Source organism: Cryphonectria parasitica (assembly GCF_011745365.1).
Source record: "Cryphonectria parasitica EP155 unplaced genomic scaffold M406scaffold_5, whole genome shotgun sequence".
Lineage (NCBI taxonomy): Eukaryota > Fungi > Ascomycota > Sordariomycetes > Diaporthales > Cryphonectriaceae > Cryphonectria > Cryphonectria parasitica.
Genome location: NW_024468913.1, coordinates 4038968 through 4060505, shown reverse-complemented (window position 1 = coordinate 4060505; position 21538 = coordinate 4038968). Strand labels below are relative to the sequence as shown.

At 53.8% G+C, this 21538-nt stretch overlaps 5 protein-coding genes across 5 annotated transcripts; 2 read left to right on the top strand and 3 right to left on the bottom strand.

Moving 5' to 3' along the window:
* Positions 1-588: 588 nt before the first annotated feature.
* M406DRAFT_258897 (FAD/NAD(P)-binding domain-containing protein) lies at positions 589-2426 on the bottom strand (the record flags this gene model as incomplete). The annotated part of the gene is made up of 4 exons (XM_040917262.1): positions 589-856; positions 905-1116; positions 1200-2153; positions 2253-2426. 4 exons carry the CDS (start codon positions 2424-2426, stop codon positions 589-591), a joined length of 1608 nt encoding a protein of 535 aa, XP_040776126.1.
* Positions 2427-12209: 9783 nt separating this feature from the next.
* M406DRAFT_322928 (uncharacterized protein) lies at positions 12210-13676 on the bottom strand (the record flags this gene model as incomplete). The annotated part of the gene is made up of 2 exons (XM_040919712.1): positions 13517-13676; positions 12210-13456 (listed from the first exon to the last, which is right to left on the bottom strand). Coding segments are annotated over exons 1-2 (746 nt in total), but the record flags the coding sequence as incomplete, so codon positions are not given.
* Positions 13677-14393: 717 nt separating this feature from the next.
* M406DRAFT_322927 (uncharacterized protein) lies at positions 14394-14988 on the top strand. The gene is made up of 2 exons (XM_040919711.1): positions 14394-14604; positions 14668-14988. The coding sequence occupies exons 1-2, from the start codon at positions 14518-14520 to the stop codon at positions 14800-14802; spliced, it is 222 nt and encodes a 73-aa protein (XP_040776124.1). The 5' UTR covers positions 14394-14517; the 3' UTR covers positions 14803-14988.
* Positions 14989-15866: 878 nt separating this feature from the next.
* Positions 15867-16449, top strand: M406DRAFT_331474 (uncharacterized protein; the record flags this gene model as incomplete). The annotated part of the gene is made up of 2 exons (XM_040920635.1): positions 15867-15971; positions 16078-16449. The coding sequence occupies 2 exons, from the start codon at positions 15867-15869 to the stop codon at positions 16447-16449; spliced, it is 477 nt and encodes a 158-aa protein (XP_040776123.1).
* A 2015-nt stretch (positions 16450-18464) lies between these two features.
* M406DRAFT_258392 (uncharacterized protein) lies at positions 18465-20900 on the bottom strand (the record flags this gene model as incomplete). The annotated part of the gene is made up of 2 exons (XM_040917230.1): positions 18465-19336; positions 20174-20900. 2 exons carry the CDS (start codon positions 20898-20900, stop codon positions 18465-18467), a joined length of 1599 nt encoding a protein of 532 aa, XP_040776122.1.
* Positions 20901-21538: the final 638 nt, after the last annotated feature.

Here is a 21538-nt window from a genome sequence, read left to right as displayed (position 1 = left end):
TTGGTTGGTTTCTAGACTGTCCAACAATGAATTTCGAGAAACAGGGCCTATAACCAACCAACCATTCACAAATACAAGTAATACTGTAGTACTATGCAGTGAGGCGTCCAATACTTGATCGCACTGCCTTTTCTCATAGGTCTAGAGGTCACACGTCACATACACAGCTGAGAATGTGTTGGCTGGCGGTGGCTGCCTCTTTTGCCGTTCTCTTATTCTCCACGGACAGCACGCCTGATGATGATCATCAGCGGGGTTTGGCCCCACCAGAGCTTCACATCATCAGCAGCACCCGCATATGAGACGAGGACCCTGCATCACTATGCTATCCTTTCTTATTGTCCTTTCATATCCTTGCCCATTTCTTGGCTTTGCCACGATGGTTTGATCATATTTTTGTCCTTGGATGTGAGTTGGTAAGTATACTGTACTTGCGGCCCAACCACAAGTAACTGGGGAGTGAGGAAGGGTTTGGTAATTGTTCTGCCTTGAGGAAAACCCCTTCTACACACTGTAGTCTACTACTGTACAACACCCCCTGTTGCTTGCACCTTCCTTACACAACTGGTGGGGGAAAACAGAACTATGTCAGACCGTCTTCGACTTGGACTTGCCCTTTCCATATCCTCCCGACGACGTAGTCCACAGTGAAAAGTCTCGCCACCTGATCCAGAAGCTTCTAAACCAAAACACAAACTGCCAGTCCGGATACATGGCAAAGTTTCGACCCGTCACCTCGTCCACCCCCCAGCTCGTGCACCCGGACGCCCACACCAGCTCTTTTGCCCTCGTCTGCGTCTCCTCGAGATCCCGCCTCTCCGCCTCGGGCTTCACCGCCACGACGTCCGTCTTCCTGCTACAACTCCTCCAGACAAATCTGAGCAGCTGCAATGGTGAGAGCCACCAGGAGGCTTGCTGCTGACGGTGTTGTTCTTCAAGCCTCGACATGATGGGCCTGATCATGCGCAGGATAAAGTTGGTCTGGCACTCGCTGGTATAAACAACAGACACGTGCCCACTGACCGAGTTGGGACCCATGAGCATGAAGAAGTTGGGCGCATTCGAGACACATGTGCCAAAGTATGCAGAGGGCACGCCCTCGCTCACGCTGGTCCACTGCTGAAGGTCAGCTTCGAGACAGGAAAAAAGAAAGAAGAGGAGAAGAGGAGCGAGGGAGAGAGGGAGCGTGGTGTACGAACGTGTTCATGCAGACTGACACCTCCCCTCCCGACAATCTCCATCGGGAACAACATCTTCTTGGTCTGAAACCCATTCGCCAGCACCACTGCATCCGCACCAACAAACCGGCCCGACCTTGTCACCACTCCCTCCCTAACGATCTCCTCGACAGGGTCATCATACACCAGCTCAACATTGTCCCTGTGCAACGCAGCCAGGTAGTCCGTATCATTCACCCTTCTCTTGCACCCAACCTCGGTTGTCGGCACAAGAAACTCGCGATATTTCTCGGGTGCGTTGGCACGGATGTACTCTGCTGCCGTTTTTGTCCAGCCTGCTCTCACGCCAGCACCTCCTTTGTTCATCCGGTAGCCCAAAAAATCAACCTCCTTCTCGTAGTACAGCCACGCCCTATAGACCCGCATCGCAAACGGCACCCAACGCATGGTGAGTTTGAAAATGGTTGAGTACTCGAACTGTTGGCGTGGTGAGAGCCAGTGTGCCTGGCGGCTGAACTGCGTGACCTTGTGTACTGCTTGCGTGTCTCCTCCTTCGCTGATACTGGGCACGATCTGTGTGGCGCTGCAGCCGTTTCCTATGATGACGACGTCCTTACCCGCCCAGTCAAAGTCATGATCCCACCTTGCAGTGTGGAACAGTCTTCCTTGGAACTTGTCTGCTCCCGGAATCTCACACTCTCGAGGCACGGACAGAGACCCCACCGCGGAGACGAGGACCTTGCACCGTCTCTTGGCTGTCTCGCCCGTGACTTGGTCACAAAGAGTGACGAGCCATGTGGCTGTCTGCTCGTCCCAGACGGCTCCTTGCACGGCGGTGTGGAGGCGGGTGTGTCTTTCTATGTCGTACCTGGTGGCGAGGTCACCTAGGTAGGCGTGAATTTCCGGCTGAAGGGCGTACTTGCGGGTCCAATTTGGGTTAAGGGCCCATGAGTAGGAGTAGAAGTGCGAGGGAACCTGTTTTGAGTGGTCAGGGAAGGCTTTCATCCTTCTTCTGTCTGTAAGAGGCTACAGCACGGATTACGGTGGCAGCCTTTTCCGTTAGATTCCACTCACATCACAGCCACAGCCTGGGTAGGAATTCAACCACCACGTGCCGCCAACCGAATCCGACTTTTCTATAATCTCAAACTTGCAGGTGGTGGTGCCGTATGTCTTTTGTAGCTGAATCGCGAAGCCGAGTCCTGACAGACCGGCGCCGATGATGAGGACGTCCGTGTCGAGATCCATGGGTTTTAAAAAAAGAAGAGAAAGATCAAGTGAGAGTCTGCATAGATACTCAGTGTATAGGAATTATAAATAACCTTGATGAGACTCGTCCAAGTTGACCATTTAATTCCATCTTGTTGTGTGTAAATATTAAGTAGTTATATGGAGCCCTATCTAGAGCAACGCCCAGCCTGCCGTCTCCACATGGGTAGAGATGGTGAGATCCCGATGCCGATGACGAGCTCGCCCGACGGGATAACGATGTGAGTCGAATTATTTTTCCAAGTCTTGGTTCAAATACCACTGATAAAAGACTCTGAAGAGATTGTGACTGGCATCTCTTTGTGTAATTTATTATTGTTGTTGTTGTCGGTTTTGGTTGCTCATCCCCATCATGTTGGGTCATTAGAGGAAAGTGAAGATTCATGTGTACATGAAACAAAATGAGAAGACCATTTCAATACACCAATTAGAACTTGCAAGACGGCGGATGGAAGTGAGTTCAGTTATGGACGTTATTTCACGACGAAAACGAACTGCCAAAGCCGTGGCTCCTGTTCATCCCAGCATTCCTTCCACCCAGTGATGCCCAGAGTACAGGACAATGTTCCCCCCTCCCAAACAGAAAAACATCCAAGGACGTGCTATGGTAATGTAAGAACTCCATGATTAGAAAAGCCAAAGAGAATCTCAATATTTCCCCTCCCTTCCGTTTCCCAAATCGGATGTCTCATACAAATCTACGCATGTTCATGCATACATATACATACATGTGTGTGTGTGTGTGTGTGTGCACATGTCATATCTTCCAACCAAGCCATCCCTTCAAATAAACCGAACGCCCTGCTCATCAGCAATCCCAGTAGGGCTCCTCAACCCATCATTAGGCCTCCGAATCCTCTCCGCTAGCTCCCGGGCCTCCCGCGCCGCCGCCTGCTGCTTCTTCACCCGCGCCGCCTCCTCGGCAGTCTTCCACAAAGAAGTACCAGCAGCACCAGCAGAAGCACCAGTAGTAGCCTGATGCTGTTGTTCCACCACCATCCTCGCTTTCTCCCGCGCCCTGACTGCGGCCGTCCGCCTCTCCACGTCCCGCGCCTGGTCGTACTTGATCGACAAACCCCGCGCCACGCCGATGGCAGAACTCTTATCCTCTCCGGGGAGGAGCAGTGCGTCACCACCATCGGCAGCATCAGGAGGCGGAGGAGGAAGAGGAAGAGGAGATCGTCCATGCTGCCGTGCGACCAGCGGATCTGGTGTCCAGGGCCCCTCATGGCCGCCGCCGTCGTCGGCATACTTGGTCGCGGCGATGTTGAGGGGAGCAGGCGGGGCGCGCTTGTCTGGCAGTAAGGATCGACGGGCGCTGAATCCGACGCCGCCGCCCTCTTTTACAGGGGATGACCAGGAGGGAGAGGCGCTGGGCACGGGTAACGGCCAGTTCGGGTTGCTGGGGCTACTACTGCCACTGCTCCTCGCCTCGGAGGCGATCAAAGGTGGGGACGCCAGCCCTCCAGTCGACGTGGGTGTGGGGATTGGTGCTGTTGTTGATGAGGATCCTGAAGGGCTCGAGGTCGACAGCTGCTGTTGCGGCTGTTGCTGTGGCAATGCGACCTCGGGCACCGTGTTCATCCGCCGCGCACTCTTCTCCGGGATAGGTAGCGGCGATGTAGGAGGCGGCATGGGAGCAGGCCCATACCATTCCGTTTTGACCGATCTCGGCGCGCCAGCTGAGCGTTTGGCGGCCGGCGGCGGCGAGAAGACGCTGTAGCTGCCCACAAGGCCGGGGCTTTCCGAGGGCGATGTGCTCGCGCTGGTCAGGTCGTCCGCTATGGTCTGCTCGAGGGATGTCGGGCTCGGTCGCGTCATGCTCTGCAGGATGGGGCTCTCGATCCCGAGCGGGCTGGAGGTGCCTCCGAAGGAGCCCTGGACGCTACGGGGGCTCTCGCTTCGCTCAACGTGGACATCGCAACCTTCTGGGCTTGCAAAGCGCGTGAGCCCTGCTGTCGTCGTCGCCACCACGGCACTGGCCTTGTTCACTTCTTCAGCCTCTTCCAGAGATGGTCGACTGCGTGGGATGGCGCCGACCCTCGCCCGCACCGCTCCTCCTGCGCCTCCTGCAACAACTGCTGCTGCTGCAGCAGCAGCAGGACTCTCCGGCCTAGGCTCCGGCGTGGCCAGTCGTGGGAGGATAATATCAGCCGTCTTCTTCCTTAGCTGTTCCAGGGGGCTGTCGGGGGCCACCGCCAGAGTCGGCCGACCAGGTGGCGCGGCGTTTAACCTGGGCCGTCCCGAGGCAGGGCTCATGGGCCTGGGACTCAGGGGAAAGGGCTTGGGCGAGAACAGCGGCTGCTCGATGGTCATGGGTGACTCCGAGATGTCACTGTAGTTGCTGCTGGCATTACTATTTGCGCGGCTGCGGATGATGATCCTCGAGGTCGTGAGATCTGCTGCCGGCACTGTCGCTGCGTCTGCTTTCATCTCAAGCGCCGACATGGCCTGTGCTTGCTGCAGGGACTTCTCAAACTTGTCGATCTGCAGGCCGAGGCTCTCGCGCCCAGACGCGCCCACAAGGACGGTGTCTCGTTTGGCCCCCACGGTCCGCACCACTGGCTTCCTGTCCTGTCCGTCGCTCGGGTGTTGGCGGTGGGAGAGAGGCGGTGATGGGAGGCCGTACGGCGCATTCGTAGTGGCGCTACGGTGGTCGAAGGTGGGCTCTTCGTGTTCTTCTCCTTCTCCTCCTTCCTCCTCTTCACTGTGTGTATAGAAGGGATTCATCTCCTGGAAGAGTGGCGATCGTGGCGATCTGGCCCCTGGGACTGTGGCCCCGCGTACGGGCTCTCGTGGGCTCAGCATCAGGAACCTGTGTGAGAGGTTATCTTCAGTACGGCTCCGTTCTCTGCTTCTGCTTGAGCCCGCCTCGAGGCCACCACTTCTGCTGCTGTTCTTGCTGCTTGAAGGCCCATCTCCTCCTCCTCCTCCTGCTGCTGTACTTGGGTTAGCGTTTAGTGGTGATATGATTATCGAGGGCTCTTCTACTACAACAACCTTCACGTCCGGAACCGCAGTGACGACATCGGGCTTGTCAGCGCCAACATCATACCGGCGACGCCAGTCCTGCGAGATGGAATTCTGAGGTACGTGGCGATAAGTGACATCCTGCTGCTGCTGCTGCTGCTGCTGCTGCCGCCGCCGCTGCGGCTGCCGCCCTCTGCTCACTGGACGCACCATATCCCCAAGAGCAGGAGATGCAGGAGCATGAGGCTTGACGGTGCTGTCTCTCGGTCCAGGGACCAGTATCGAAGGTACGTTGTGTTGCTGCTGATCACCCTCAATCGAAGCCGGTGGTGATGGGTATGCTGCTGCTGCTGCTGCTGCTGTTGTTGTTGTTGTTGCTGCTGCTGCTGTCCCCAAGGCGGGGGCGGCAAAATCTCTCCTCTGTATCTCGGGCGTTGCAGGCCCTTTCTGGACGACTCCTGGGCCTTTAATCCCCGTTGTAGGACCCCTCATCCTAACTAGCTCCTCCTCCTCCCGCGTGATCCTAGCAGTGATATCGTTGGCCACCTTTTCCGGCTCCTCGCCCAGCAGAGACTCCGAGTCGCTTTTGATGGGTGACACGAGCTCATACTGTCCCAGGAGGCTCTGTGGCGAACCGCCGCTGAAGCTTGCTGATGGTGACGATATGGTTGTGAAGTTGATATCAAGGGTCGGGCGCCGTACTTCTCCACTTCTTCCTCCTGCTGCTGCTGCTCCTCCTCTTCCGCTCATCTCACGCATCGAGTGTGCCGTCCCGGGCCTGGCGTCAAGATCTCCCCCAAGCCGCCTCGTGGGCGGCATAGCCAGACTCGTCGACGACAGATTCCCCGCCCTGAGGCTGCTGAGCTTAAGGTTTGCATCAGACGGCAGGGCAAGGCTTGTCGACGACAGATTACCCGCGCGCAGGCTGCTCAGCTTCAGGTTCGCCTCGGACCTGAACGACTTCAGGCCATGACCACTGCCCATAGGACCTAGTCCGGCGTGGGCGGCACTGCTGCTACTTGGTGTTCCTGGGCGCTCGCCATCGGGGAGGCTGATGATGCTGCTGGCATACGAGCTCCCGTGCGCCGTCCTGGGCCGGCTGGTGCTGGCCTTGAGGGCTTCTTCGCGCTGGGCACGCCATGCAAAGTTGTGTTCGGAAACATTTGGGTCAAGGCGCTTCCAATGCTGAATTTCTGGTTCCGGCTCCGCTGGCACCTTTCTGCAGAAGGTGGGAATGCATTAGCTATGGTTCTTTTCAAGAGAAGAGAAAGAGAAAGCGAAAGAGAAAGAGAGAGAAAGGATGGAGCGTCGTGGATGAGACTGGTGCTGTGACGTACTTCCGCTTATCGGTGCCAAACTTGAGGCCAAAAAACGACACCATTTTCTCGTGATATCCCCCTTCTTTGTGGCCTGTATAATGTGCTGGCTGACACTTATTGTGAGGGAAATTGAGAAGCGTTTGGTCGACCGTGTGATTAGTTTTCTCTTCTTTTTTATGTGTGGATTAAAAATATCATTATTGAGTGGATGAGTTGAATTGTCGACATATAACATGTGTGTAGCGTAGTAAAAAGGAGCGACAATGGTAGGAGACAGCAAAAGCTTAGCAGATACAACAAGGAGAAGTTGCCTGTTTTTGCTATCAGTCCATCTTGACCAGGAGAGAGAGAGAATATGTGTTTGTGAGTGAGTAATTCTCTCAAGGGCGAGAAAAACGAATTGTGTGGCCCCGATCGACGCAGACCATACACAAGCACTTTGAGTAGTGAGAATGAGTTGAACGAGTGAGTGAACTGTGGGCAAGGTAGAGAGAGGGGCACATAAGAGGTCCCTTCTCCCCCAAAGGAGAAGAACCAACAAAAAATAAACGAAAAAAGAACCCTGGCTTTGTCAGATCCCCCACGTCAGAGACGAAGCATAAACGGGCGGCGGTTGAGGACGTCAGCGATGTGACGATCAGAATTTCTTCTGCTATCGCAGGGAGAAGATTCTCGGAACCACAAGGTGTGGGTGGGTGGGTGTGTGACTGGGCAGACCGGAGGACATATGAAGAGAGGGTCGTGGTCGAGTCTGGAGGTCGACAAGAGGTTCGAGGGTACGGAGGAAGCGTGCAGGTGGAGCCAGGGTCCACAGCGGCTTCAACAAACAAATGTGTAGCGCTGCAGGGCAACCTTGAACAGATGCAACCTCACAAGGGGTCCTCGTTTCTAGGGGTCCCGCTTGTCTGTGTGTCTACCCGAGGGACTGGGAGAGTCACAGAGTGACAGACTGCGACTCTTCTTGGTTCTCGTCGGCGAGATAAAGGAGTACTAGCCTGTCAGACAGATGGATGCGATGTCGACGTGACAGGAGGTGCATTTCCAACAAGGGCCGCAAAGAGTAAGAGAGAGAGAGAGAGAGTATGTGTGGGTTGCAGTCGAAACCCTTCAACTCGTGTTCATCAGAGGGCGGCCCAGATTTGGGCGTTAGGAGTTAGTTGGTGGAGTTGTACCGACACTGGACAGAAGAAAAGGGTCGATAGTCAGTAAGGAGTAAATAAAATAATCATCACTGCTCGATCACTTTGACTGGATGGCAGGCAAATCGGCAGCCAGTTGATTCATCAGTCAGGCAGTCAGTCAATCAATCGATACACTCTACTGACTGTGTGCATGTGTGTTGGCAACCCTCGTGGATTCATTCCTCTTCATCTTTGATGATGATTGATTCCCCGTGCCGCGCGCCCATCTGTGAGAGTGGAACCCTCACCCACTGATGTTCACATTATGAATTCGGCCAAGTGATGACCCAAAAAAGGAATGCAGTAAGACGCGGTGAGGCGCCAATTGGGTTAGGCCCTGGGGTTGACCCTGGTGTCACACCTCGTGTGATCGTTGATGAGATGTCCATTTAGGGCTTGCTCATCACCCAACCCGGGATATGTCGTGAATAATATCCGCCAAGCATTGAGCCAGGGGGGAGGTGGCCAGAGGGTGGTGCAAAGGAAAAAGGAGAGATTCCCGACTCCTGGGCGTGTCTGCCTGGACTTAACAAGATCCTGCTGTACGATCCATCACTTTTTGTTGTCTCTGGCATGCCCGCATAGCATGTATGCCTGGAGTCGTAATGATTTTTGCTGTTTTCGCTGTTCGTTTGTCTATTCTGGTCTGTTTTCTGGAGGGCGGTTGGGTGGGTGACGTGGGCATCAAGCTGTGAGCCATCGAAGCCAAATAGCCTATCATCCAAGAAAAGGGTGTTAACCTTGTCATCCTCCGTCTGACTGGCTAAGTGGACAGGAGAAGAAGAGAAAGAAGGAGAAAGAAGAAAAAGAGGCCGTGACCTCTCATGTCCCATCCCAAAAGAGGGAAAGAGAACAGAAAGGGAGGGGCCATCCAGGCCCTGAGGCGTTCAGCCCTGCGCCGTTGAGGGGGTCAACCAATTTAAAATTTCCCATCTCGTCGTAGTAGGTTGTGGTCTAAAGGAGACCAACGCGCTTCGTGGCTGCCTTTTTGCTTCTTCTTTTTCGTATCGCCGCAGACAAGCTCTTCCCGGCAAGCAGGCGAGAGCGAGAACCGAGAAAACAATCCGTTCACTCATGCAATTTCTGTTGCGCTCTCGAGCTCTGCTGTGCTTGTGTGCAAAGTAGACAGTCTCCGTCTTTAGTCGGAAAATTCCCCTGGCGATCGGTTTGTTTGGAGCCCCACCCAGATTGGCTTTCAGGGGCTGAGGAGCTCAACTCCCCATCTCGGCAAAGACCGTCTGACGCACCTTCTCTTCTTGCATGCCGTTTTTTTGTTTGTTCTTGACAGATGTTTGGGGTGGTCAGATCGCACAGGATAGGATCATGCTAAGACCATTTAGGTCAACGACTCTTTCCGTTTGCATTTTGAAGAGTTCTGTGTTGTGTATGGCTCATTGCAATCGTACCTTCCATATCGCTAGGGAAAGTACTTTGGTTCGAGGATCAAGTCAGGCCACTTTCATCGACTTTTAAGGGAAAGAGAGAGAGAAAGGCGCGCTTGGCAAGTACGATGTAGACCTTCACTAATTCATAGTAGTCTCTGTGCGGTGGCTTTCCTTTGATCCCTGATCCTTCCTACTTTTCTTTCCTTCCCATTGTCCCTTTTCGTATTTCTTATTTTAATTTATATTTTAAGAAGCAAAACGATATCCCCCCACCTTCTTTTACTACGTAATTGTACATACATCTACCATGTAGTGTTTTGCGAGATGAATACAGTAAAGTATATGCGCAATCCACCTGGAATATGCATAGATATCCCCACGCATGGACATGGCCTATTCAATTATGTGCTCTCAACCGAAAATATACATAATGAAAGCCGTATAAGAACTTCACAATGCCCCCTTCTCTCTATACCACATGATCCCTCCTCCAAAATTTCCCTCTCCAGCACCTGCCTTATCCGATACCAAAAGATAATCGCCGCCGCCGCATAAGTAGTCCCCGTCCGCACCGCAAAAGGAAGCCCAATCCAAACCCGCCCAGCTCGACCCCCCTCTACAGGACCTTGAGGGCGCCGAGCCTGACCCCAGGGTCTCGAGGAACCTGATTAGCGTGTTAAGTGTCCCGACGTTGTGCGGCTCGAGCAGCACGTTGAGCAGGCTGCGGAGCGACGGCGGGAGACCGCACCCGCCAGCTAGGAGGATCAGTCCGAGGCTATAGAGAAGAGGCGTGGTGGAGACGGTGATCAACATGTCGGCTGCGATGAGGAGGAGGACCGACCAGCGGCCCAGCCAGAGGTCTTTGAGGAGGGGGGGGGGGGATCCTGCGTTTCCTATAATAGCAGACAATGTTGAAGAAAGACAGGATGAAGGTAAGCATGATGACGAAGTTGAGGCTCTCGAGGGTTAGGTAGTAAGACGCTTGCTTTCTTCGAGACGGCTCGGTCAGCCAGTGCGTCTCAAACAAGTTGCTGTGGAGAGGACGAGAGAACAACATACATTGCTTCAGGACCAACTATACCGCTTCGTGGCGTAGTGAAGCAGCAGCTCCTGGTCGTGTTTCCTGAGCGACACCAAACAAACGGCAGGATCAAGGCAGCGACTGCTTGATTCGACGTCACAAAAGCCCACATCTGGAGGCCCTCCTCACATGCGAGGCAGATGCTCACTTCTAGCTTACCCTTTCTCAGGCCACAGCCAGCCCGTCATGGGCGGCGGGTCCCTTGCACAATGGATTCTCGTCCCCAGCAGCAAGAGAAGGAGCGGGTGGCATCTCGCCGCAGGACCCTTGCTCGAGGAGGGCTGCTCAGACGGGCATGGCGATGACGATGGCCATATCGAAGAAGCAGGCGATGGAGAAGACTAGTACTGGGGAGCGCCATATGTACTTGTCTCTTGAAATTCTACTCGTTCGCGGAGCCAAGGGAGGAGGAGGAGGAGGAGGGTAGGGGTTAGTGGTGGCAGAAGCTGTGGTTGCTGGTGGTACACCGGAAAACTGACTTGTTTCCACCCGCCCTCCCCCCGCCCCCAAAAAAAAATTCAGTCGCCGAGACGAAGACAGACGAAACAGTACACTGTTTGCTGAACCAAAGCACTATAAGCCCATCTATGTTAATTTTTGTGAATCCTTTCGCCAGACCTCTCGCCACGGGGCACGTCGTGGACTTGGTGTGGATTTCGTGTATGTTCAGCAGGCCACAGAGCGAGCGATCGATCTTTGTTCTCTCCCCTCAATTGAACCAGACTCGATATAGATTATACGTACTTTTTCTTTAATAATAAAAGGATTTGTTGATGTGCCTGGTTGTTTGTATCTCGACTTGAAACCCAAGTCGAATCTCAGCTGGTTCGTGGTGGTGCATGAGTGCGATTTGTGTTGGACTGTTAAACTCAATAATGAATTTTGGCTATAGTTTGTAGCAATGCATGTCACAGTGATACCACAAAGTAGTAATCAAGGGTTCACCGTACTGTAACTCAGGGTCCACACCAACAGTGTTCTACTACTATAGCCCCTGGAGCCCCACCACAGAGACCCCTGCCTTTCTTCATAATATGTCCCGCCATTGACGTCAAACATCACAGCAGCTCCCAGCGCGTCCTAGGGAAGAGGTGCCAAAGTATAGTCACGCGCGCGCACACACACACACATCGCAACAGACGAAACACTTTTGGGCAACAGTGTGTACATAAGAAAGACCAGGAAGCCAGGAGGACCTCACAATGTCTTTAGAAAACGCCAAAGTCTTGTCTACTGGCCCGCTGGTGAGCTCCTACACACTCATCCCGAAGCCCCGTCGATCTTCAAGGTACTCCGGTTTTCTAATCAGTTACTCATGAGCAGGCCGAGAACGAGGCCATATGGACCAAGATGGTCAAGTAAGTAATATACAAATCAAATCACTCACACAGGCAAGGGGCCCTACAGCTGGCTGGCTGGCTGGCCTGGAGAAGAATTGAGCACTAAAGAGATACATTTACCTCAGAATTCAATACAAGGATCCTACTGGCAAGGTCAGGGACTGGGAGTCTTGTGAACGTACGACTCGTCCCCAAGGAACTGATATCGATGGCGTTGGCATTGTAGCCATTCTGGAGAAGTCGACCGGTACGGGACTACAAAACATGCAATGGCTCGACTCGCATGCTTTCCCTTCTTTCCCCCTTCTTGCGATACATTGGGCTGACAAGTGCGAATCGCTTTTGCCCTTCTGCTCTAGGCCCCGAAATTGTGCTCCAGAAGCAGTATCGCCCTCCGACAGACAAGGTCACCATCGAGGTCCCCGCAGGCCTCATTGACAAGGGCGAGACGGCGGAGCAGGCAGCTGTTCGGGAGCTCAAGGAGGAGACTGGCTATGTGGGCAAGGTGACGGAGAAGTCGCCCCTCATGTTCAATGGTGCGATCTCTGGCAACGTTCAACGCCCCCCCCCCCCCTTCCTGATCGTCCAGAAGGAATATAAAAAGAAAGAGACAGAAACATGACTGGCTGACCGCGCACTACCTCTAACACACTTAGACCCCGGATTCTGCAACACCAACGTCGTCATGGTTCATGTCTCGATCGACATGAGCCTCCCCGAGAACCAAGACCTCAAGCCGGAGCTGGAGGAGAACGAGTTCATCGAGGTCTTCTACGTCCCCTTGAACAGGCTGTGGGATGAGTGCAAAAGGCTGGAGGCCGAAGGGTATGCCATCGACGCCCGGGTGGGCACGCTGGCCGAGGGACTGGAGCTGGCCAAACAATTCAGGCTGTAGTCTTCTTCCGGGCAACCTGGACCCCGATTTCCGGTGCATAGCAGTCCCATCAGCGCTCGCTTCACTTCTTCTTCTGCTTGTGCTCTTTCTCCCATCCTCTAAGCTGCCTGTAGAGAGTCGCCGCGGCGAGAGCCTTTGAGTCCATGCCGCCCTCCAGCCAGAGGTCCTCGAGGGGCACAAGCTTGAGGGTAATCTTCTCGCCCTCATCCCGTAGGCCACCGTACTTGCCCTCCCATTCTTGCAGTGTGTCTCTCCGCACTCGTTTCTCATGAGAAAAGATCTTGATATACTCGTCACACCCCCCAGCGGAGGGATACATGGCAAAGGGGAGTGTCTCCTGCAAGTCCACCGCGTTGGGCTTGCTGTCTGCATCTCTCGCCCTCCTGATCTCGGCCGCCTTGTCGCTAAGGCAGGTCAGCTCCTCCTCTTTAATGACCATGCCGAGCTCTTCCTCGATCTCCTGGGCTGCGGCACCAGCAAAGTTGCTCTTATCATCGAGCATTCCGGCAGGCAGCTCAACAAACCTCAGACTGCCAGCAGCTATACGGGGCTGGACGGTGAGAATCACGTATGCCTCCTCAAACGAGCCCTCGGGTTGGTCGTCGGGGATGAGAACGACGAGCATCGCAACGGCTGGGCCGCGCAGGAAGACAACGCCGGGTAGTCTGGAGCCGCTGGCGGTGGACACATCTGCTGTCAGCTTGAGGAAGCCAATCCTCTCGCCAAACATGCTGTACGAGTCGATGTCGATGCTCTTGAGCCGGTAGGGATCCTTGTGGAAGGGGTGCGACGGCCGAGACTGGAGGGCGAGGGAGCTATTCAAGGTCGAGAACCAGTTCTAAATTGACAGAAGAGACGCATCAGCAACTATGCACAACACAAATTCCAAAAGAAATACCTTGAAAGCAGGCCACTCCTCCAGCTGGTCCTTCTCCAGGCCTGGCGCCTTGACTGGCACCTTGCCATACCCTTCGAGCACAAACGTGTTCCTGTCGGTCTTCCCCGCCATATTGCTGTTGGTGGAGAGGCTCGAGCCCACTCGCAAGCCTCGCCAAGGTGGAGTGCTGATTCGAGGGAGAAGGAGTCGCGTGGGACGAAGACGAAGACGAGGCAACCTGCACGTTAGTAGTGCTGACAGTCGCGAGTGGCTGAGCAGCGGGCGAGTGCATATGCACATGCCGTCTTGCTTGCGCGCCCGCTCTCTTCTCTCCGTTCCGTCTCTGACTCTGTGTTTCCTTTCAACGCGAGCCTTGTCGAGGCTCTCAGAAAGGCAAGACTTGTAAGTAGTAGATGCTGTACTAGGAACCAGGGCAATACTACAGTACGTAGTAGCTTTGATTAGACCCACAACAGCTCTACAAGTGCCAAAGGGTAAGTGCTATAACAATGAAAGCTATGATGGCAGGTGCTGAGATTACACCCCACCATAGCAGCTCCAGCTCAGATCTACAGCAGGGAGGGTCTCCCAGCACGTTCAAAGGAGAGAAAGGGGGGGGGCCTGAGACCTGAAAATCTGTACCGTCCTTTGTACACAGCGGAATCGTCAGGCGGAGCATGTGGTCCGTTGGCGTGCCTGGGCCTGGGCCACAGAACCTACTCCACCGTTTTAACCTTGACGGACCACTCAGAGACCATCGTCACAGACAATGGATGACATCAAACTGACATCAAACTGACATCTTGAGCATGACGTCAAAAGTGAAAGATAAAATCCATACATACATAAGCTACCTGCCAGTGAGTCCTTAAGCGATTGAGAGCTTTATTTTTCAATTAACATCTTTAACCTCATTAAAACCGAAAGGAAAAAAATCAGCATTACAGCAAAACTTTCTGAACCAAACAACCCCAATCGTCTTGCATAGATCCATAACCAAGCACAACATCACACAGCACAACATGCCTCGCCAGGGAGAAGGTCACATTGCCCACAACGCCGTCGACGCGAACGTCAACCAGATTGCCCACGGCGCCGGCAAGGATCTGGTAAGCATTCTCCTCCTCGATATTGCATGATCTCAGTGACTGATGTCCCCTTTTTGAACAAAGCCAAACGAGGTCGCTGGTACCAAGAAGGCGGCGCCCATGCCGGAGCCAGAAAAGGGTGCTGCTCTGGAGGGTGTCCCTGCCAGCGGTGGCTCGAGCCAGGGTCTCAAGAAGGGACCCGACGTTGGTCAATCATGAGGTACATTGAGCATCGTGAGGGCTGCGGAGGATGGCATCCAATTAGAGGAGACAGCGTAACAGCTGTGTTGAGCGAATTTTGGTGATGGAGCTGATCTACTTCCCTAAGAAGCTGTTCGGGCCTTCATATGCAGATGGCGTTCTGTTGTATACTATGATGAATAATGAATTAAACACAGATACAAAACAAAACGTTGTACTTCAAAGCCCATGCACCATGCACTGTCAGCCTTATCAACGAATGGCTCGAGTTTCGCGTCCCATACAAAGACAGAGAAGACTCAAGTTTTATGAATATAAAGAGAGAAATCTACTGTACATCATCATCCTCCCGATCTGTTGTTTGCAGCGCCACAAAATACCATGGCAACAGAAAACCTAGTGGGAAAAAAACATTGCCCAGCAACCTTGGGCGTGCCTGTCAGCCGGGACAACGCTGCTTCGTGACATGCCCCCCCCTCCCCCCAATGACTGCCCAGGTCAGCCACACACACACACACACACACACACACACACACCACACCACGGACAGGGGGAGAAGGATCTTAGTATTTTCCAAAGGTCATCAGAGATTACTTAGATCCTTGAAAACCCTTCGTGAGGAATGCTGAATGCAGCCTTGCTACCAACGCACCCTTGCTCACCCACCATCCCTTTCAAAAGTGTCGAGGCTGTTGATTGGCTGGCCTTGTTTACTAGTTTACCCTTTTCGGCCAAGAATTTCTTGTTTACTATAATGCGACAATTATATAGCAAACATGTATTGTAGAACCCCATTGCCTTGATGCCAATGTTTGTGGGCGGGCAGTCTTCTTTTCAAAAAGGAAGAGAGCTCTCAAGCAGTCTTGCGTTGCACACATTTATAACCCAGGAACCTACAACCTATCGATTCCTACACGATTTCGAGAATAATCACTGCTTCCTATTCTGGCCGGCCATTCCTTCAATCGAACACAGGGAAGAAAGAAGCCTACGGAGGAAGGAAGGGGGGGGAAAGAAGTATCATTGCCAACAACAACAACAACTTCTTGTGTTCTTCAAAACAAAACAGAGAAGAAGGAAAAATGTCTCGCTACACCATACTACCCGAGTCCTTTATGGCCCCAGACCCCTTCTCCCCCTACCTCCGCGTCTCCTTCCGCCGGCCCCAAGAGAGCCGTGATCCCATTGTAAGTCATCTCCCCCCCCCCCCAACCAAACGTAAACTCCCCAACTCTTCCCCCCAAACACACACAAAAATCGAAAATAAGCCAACTAAATAGAGAGGGAAAACAGTACCCCGCCTCTGGCCTCCAGCTCTCCTTCCGCCGCGCCAGCGACAAATACGACCAGGAAGTCTTCCTCAACCACCGCATCACCGCCGCCGACATCCAGCACACCAGCGCCGGCCTGTGCACGGTGCTGCTCGGCAGGGACGAGGTGCCCAGGTACCGGGCTCACAAAAGGCGGGGGCAGCAGCAGCAGCAGAAGAAGCAGGGAAGAGGTGGTGCTGCTGGTGGTGGCGGCGCAATGGAGGAGGAGGAGGAGGAGGAACCAGAGGTGCTGGTGAGGCTGCATGCTTGGAGGGGGGAAAGGCACTTGGGGGCTTGGGAGGTTGGGAGGCTTCGTGGGAGGGATGTTTTTCTAGTTATGGATGGGGACGAGTGATGCCCGGTTTCCCCCCCCCCTTTTTTTTTTCTTCTTCTTCTTTCTTTCTTTCTTTCTTTCTTTTCTTTCTTTTCTTTCTTTCTTTTCTTTCTTTCTTTTCTTTCTTTCTTTTCTTTCTTTCTTTTCTTTCTTTCTTTTCTTTCTTTCTTTTCTTTCTTTCTTTTCTTTCTTTCTTTTCTTTCTTTCTTTTCTTTCTTTTCTTTCTTTCGTTTGTTGAGATATTATGTTTGGCTTTTACTTGTTGTTTGTAGGGGGGGGGGCTATGGACAGAATTAATTCGACGTGGCTTGATACCCAACTTCTCTTCCCCCTCTCCCCCTTCTTTTTATTCCTCTTCAGTATTTCCGAGGCAGCAGTTACACCACCAGCAGTTGATATCCAAGCGTCCCACATGAAGAAAATACATTACTAGAGATTTCTCACATAGGGGGCAGATGTTAACCCTGCCAGCCACCGGCCCCCACATTACCTACTCAAAATATGCCATATGCCATTGCAGGTGACTGTATGGTGCAAACACTTGTTACCAACCGACTGGCCGCCATTGTAGTGGTTGCTTAGGTTCGTTTATCATGGATGGTCCCTGGTTTATCAAAGGTGCTCGAGAAACATCCCTCCAAAAAAAAAAAATCCAAAAACCAACAAGGAACAACCCCCCCTTCTAGCATGTTACCAGAGGAACGGAACGTACAACAGACAAGACAATGATAGCGTCAACGGTGGCAAGGATCTGCCGTCTGGTTTTCCCTGGGCTGGCCCTTGCTGTTGTTGTACTCAGGTACCGTACCGCTAGTAAGGACTATAGTAGTAAGCAGCCTCTCAGTATTTCCCATGCGGGGAACAAAAGAGAGACAGGTCACCCCTGGTGAGAATACAGACTCGGACGACTACTATCCATCAGATACTCTCAAGCGTCGACATATATCACTTACTTCCAAGAGGACGAAAGAGAGAGAGAGGGAGAAGATATCCATAGGGTGAACACGGCGAATCTGTTTGCAGCATATAGCTAGAGAGATCGATCAAGGACAACAAACCCCTCCATTCCCTTCCCCGACCTAATAGAGACTGCCCGGAAATCTAAAGAATGCTTCCTGCACAGCAGATTCAGCATATTGATATCGATCAGACCCCAAGGCCAGAGGGTCCCATCCCCCCCCCCCCCCCACAATCGCAAAAGTCAACAAAACAGAATGACAAAACCGGCCTCCCCCCGCCTTCTTTCCTCCTCACCACAACAACGTTCACCTCCCCGAAATGTCACCAACAAGGTTTCGAAGCCTCGTGCGAAGTAAAACAACAAAATCAGAATCGAAAACAGACCATAGTCGGATTTTTTGTCTTCTCCTTTTTTCCCCTTCCTCGTTTCATGAAGTTCGCCTGAGCGACCAAGCCATCGGCTTCTTTTGGTGTAATTTTTTTTTTTGATAAACCCCCCCCCCGGCCCGCGGTGCCGACTTCTTTGCCGATATTTTTGTTCCCCATTGTCCAGATTTTCTTTTCCTTTTTCCGTTTTTCTCTCTTTTCTTTCCTTGGTATCTCTGAAGTCATCGTCTAGGTCGTAATCTCGTTTGCGTAGTGACTTCACGAGACAAGTATCGAAAAGGGAAAAGAAAATTGTCACTGGGGGGCCGGGTTCAATATATGCTTTGTACAGACCGAAAACCCCGGCGCCGCGCGACCCATTGTTGATGATATCGACCAAGTCTGCAGGTGCAGTATGGCATGATCTGCGACGATAGAGAGGCCCAAGAGAAGAAAAAGGAGAATAACAAGAGATCAGGCTTGCGCACAGTCGCTTTCTCGGTCAAACGCAAGCAAACAAGCCTCCTAGAAAGAAAAAAAAGGTTCAACACGCGACATGGGCGAATTCGTGTTTCAAGGCCATACGCACACACACACACACACACACACACAAGTGAAAGGTGGTGGAGGGGGAAAAGGAAAACAGTCTGAATGATGACAAAAGGCCAATATGACGATCTGTAGGTCACCCATCTGCTGGAAGTCCTTTTCTAGGACTCATCGTCCTTCTTGTCGGCGCGGCGACTCTTCTCTGTCCACCTGCGCTTGCCAACACGTGTCTCGTAGTGTGGAGCGGCAGTCTTGACATCTTGCATGATGGACTCGATGGCCTGCTTGGTCTTGTTGCGGTAGCAGTCCAGGGCGCGCTGGAGGAAAACGGGGCGGCCGGCAAAGACGCGGCTCTGCAGCCATGCCATGCGGTATCCCAGGTCATTGAGGCGGACTTCCTTGCCCCGAATGGCTTTACGCATCTTGGGGATGGCCAGCTCAATGTCGGAACCATCACTGCAGGGCACCTTGACCATGGTCTTTCCTCTGCCGCTGACGCCCCTGCCAGCACGTCGGCCATCTGTCTCGGCGCTGCCATCATCCTCCACATCACTGAGATCTCCCTCGAAGAACCTCGAGCCTGTAGCGCTGGGCGGGGGGCTCTGCATCTCCCGAGGGAAGTAGCTCCGAGGGTAGACGGACGAGCTCTTGCGGAAGGAGTCAGGAATCTCGCGGGTGTCTACCCCATCGAGGGTGACGCGGACCCTGAGGCGGCTCTGTCGGTCACTGTCCTCGACGAGGATGAATTTTCGCTTCTTGGCCTCGGGGATATCTGGGAAGAGGTCTTCGGGCTCGTCGCCGTTGGGCTGTCGTGATCCTCCACGGCGGGTGGCGGCGACGGCCTGGTGACCATTGCTAAGCGTGTCCTGCAGCGACGGCATGGACGAGCTGCTGGCCGGGGCGTTGCTGCCGTAGCTGCCGTAGCCGCTGTTGAAGACCTGAGCGTGGCGGGTATCCTCGGGGCCGCCACCGGCCTGGCCAGCAGGTGCCTGGTGATGGTGGTGATGTTGCTCATCCATATAGTCACCGTCACCTATAGGGGCGAGGAGGTCATCAGTATACATCCACAGTGAGTGTTTGAGGATCCTAGGATCTGCGGACACGCTTGCTGCTTTGAGGAAAGGGTGTGGGTGGGAGGACGGAAATAGCATCCAGAGACAGGTAAGCGAGAGCATGGGTGGTGCAGCAACTTGCGCAGGGAAGGTAGGGAGGGTAAGGGTCTGAGGAGAAGCATGCAAAAAAAATGATAGTTCGCGATATAAACAGGGCCCTTTTTGTTGAGACTTGACTGTAGCCTCTGGACCACAAAAATGAGCTGAAGTGTGTGTGTCTTGTTGTTGTTGCAAACTGCTGCTGAGATGGGCAACGGGCGAACCAGCGCACGCAACTGCAGGTGAATGCAGCGCGATGCGACGCCGTGCCTCCTCTCTTCTTTCTCTCTCGCCAGAAAGATCAGCAGAACAAAACTAAACACCCAACGCAGCAGCCAACTAGTGTAATGTACAGGTGTTCCCTCTTTTTTCAATGATATGCCGAGCACTCTGTCGCCAGACAAGCTTCTGAAGCCTTGTATGTATATGAGTCGGCGGCGCCGTATAGAACAAAGGGAAAAAAGAAGAAAAGACGAGGAAAGGAAAAACAAGAAGAGGAAAAAAAGACAAGCTCCCAAGATTCCCAAGTGCGATATCCACACATACACACCGCACACACAAACACACACATAAGAACAGAGACAAGACCAAGCGCGACCACACATTTAACGGTATTGTCTGCAGAGAGAGAAAGAAAAAGAAAAAAAGGGAAGAAAAGGTATCACAACAATCGTAGAGCGCGCGCGCGCACACACAGACACATCACATCTGGTACATACCGACTTCTTCGCCGTGGTGGCCATCAGGATTGCCGTGGCCCATGTGACCGCCCATGTTCATGCCGGGCTTACCCATAGGCGCGGCGCCCATGGGACCTGTGGGCATGCCCTGAGGGCCGCCTGGACCGCCCATGTGGGCAGGAGTGGCAGGCTGGCTCTTGCGGTGAGTCATCTTAGCCATACGCCGAACCCTTCTGCTGCGCAGCCGTGGGTCCTGGTTGCTGTTCCGCCAGCTGTCGACTGCTCGCTGGATCAGACCGCGCTTGCCGCGCAGAGGAGGATTCAGCTGTGCCAGAGCCCATCCCACAGTATTGCACTCCGTCTCGTACTGCAGCCGATTGCCGCGATATTGATCTTTGGGACAGCAGGCGCGAGGATACACGCAGTTCTCTGTCTTGAACTCGGTCTTGAGCTGATCGGTATCAACAGACTCCACGTCGCACCGGATGGTGTACTCCATCTTGACCCGATCCCGCGAGTATTCGAACGCAATCCACTGCACGCCATTGCCGTCTTGCCTAACGACAAGAGGGGTCGTGGCAGGGATCGGGCCGGGCGCCGCGTTGGGATTCACACCAGATGCTGAGCCCGTAGGTGTCGAGAGCTGACCGCCGTTCTGGGCGCCCGGGGAGGGACCTCCAATGGGGCCCGAAGCCGACGGCCTCTGAAGCTGAGGCACCTGCTGGTGCGTATCGATCTTCTGCGGGTGACGAGGGCTGGCGGCCATGGCGGCCTGGGCATGTTGGCTTGGGTGCTGGGGAATTTGCTGCTGCTGGTGGGGTTGGTGCGACATCATCATGCTGGGCTGGGGCTGAGGCGTGTGCTGCGCGTAGGGCGAGGCGGCGGCCTGCTGGCCCATGGATCCCTGAGGCATGGAGCCATAGTGCTGCTGCTGGGGAGGTTGCGGGTAGTAAGACTGGTGCATCTGCTGCTGCAGCGGCTGCTGCTGGTGCTGGCCGTACATTGTCCTCTGGTCATGGCCAGATGGTGAGGCGACAGACGCGGGCGAGTTGGATGTGTGATAAGACTGCAGGTAGGACTGTCGCGGCACGGTTTGGGCCATCATGTCGGTCTGGTCTGGAACCACAAGAGATTGATCAGCTGGCAAGGTTCCCCGCGCCTCCTCGACAGACGATAGGTCTCGGTCTGTCTTGTCTGGCTGCCTGTCCACGAGGTGGAGACGCGACTTACCTGGGGCGGATGTGTATCCGCTCGGCGCGTTGGCAGCACTGTACGAGTTGGGCTGGTAGTAGGGCAGAGCGTCTTGGGGCGTGGTTGGCGCGTTATTGCCCGAGTTTGGGGGCGGCGGATAACTGCTAGGTTGATAGCCTTGTGGTGGTGGCGCCGCCTGGTGCTGCTGGACGA

What these genes read in the sequence shown, in the direction of transcription:
- M406DRAFT_322927 (XM_040919711.1), top strand. Translation starts at nt 14,518, where the DNA reads ATGCCTCGCCAGGGAGAAGGTCACATTGCCCACAACGCCGTCGACGCG. An exon ending in ACGGCGCCGGCAAGGATCTG is followed by an intron (nt 14,605 to 14,667) that starts GTAAGCATTCTC and finishes TTTTGAACAAAG; the next exon opens with CCAAACGAGGTCGCTGGTAC.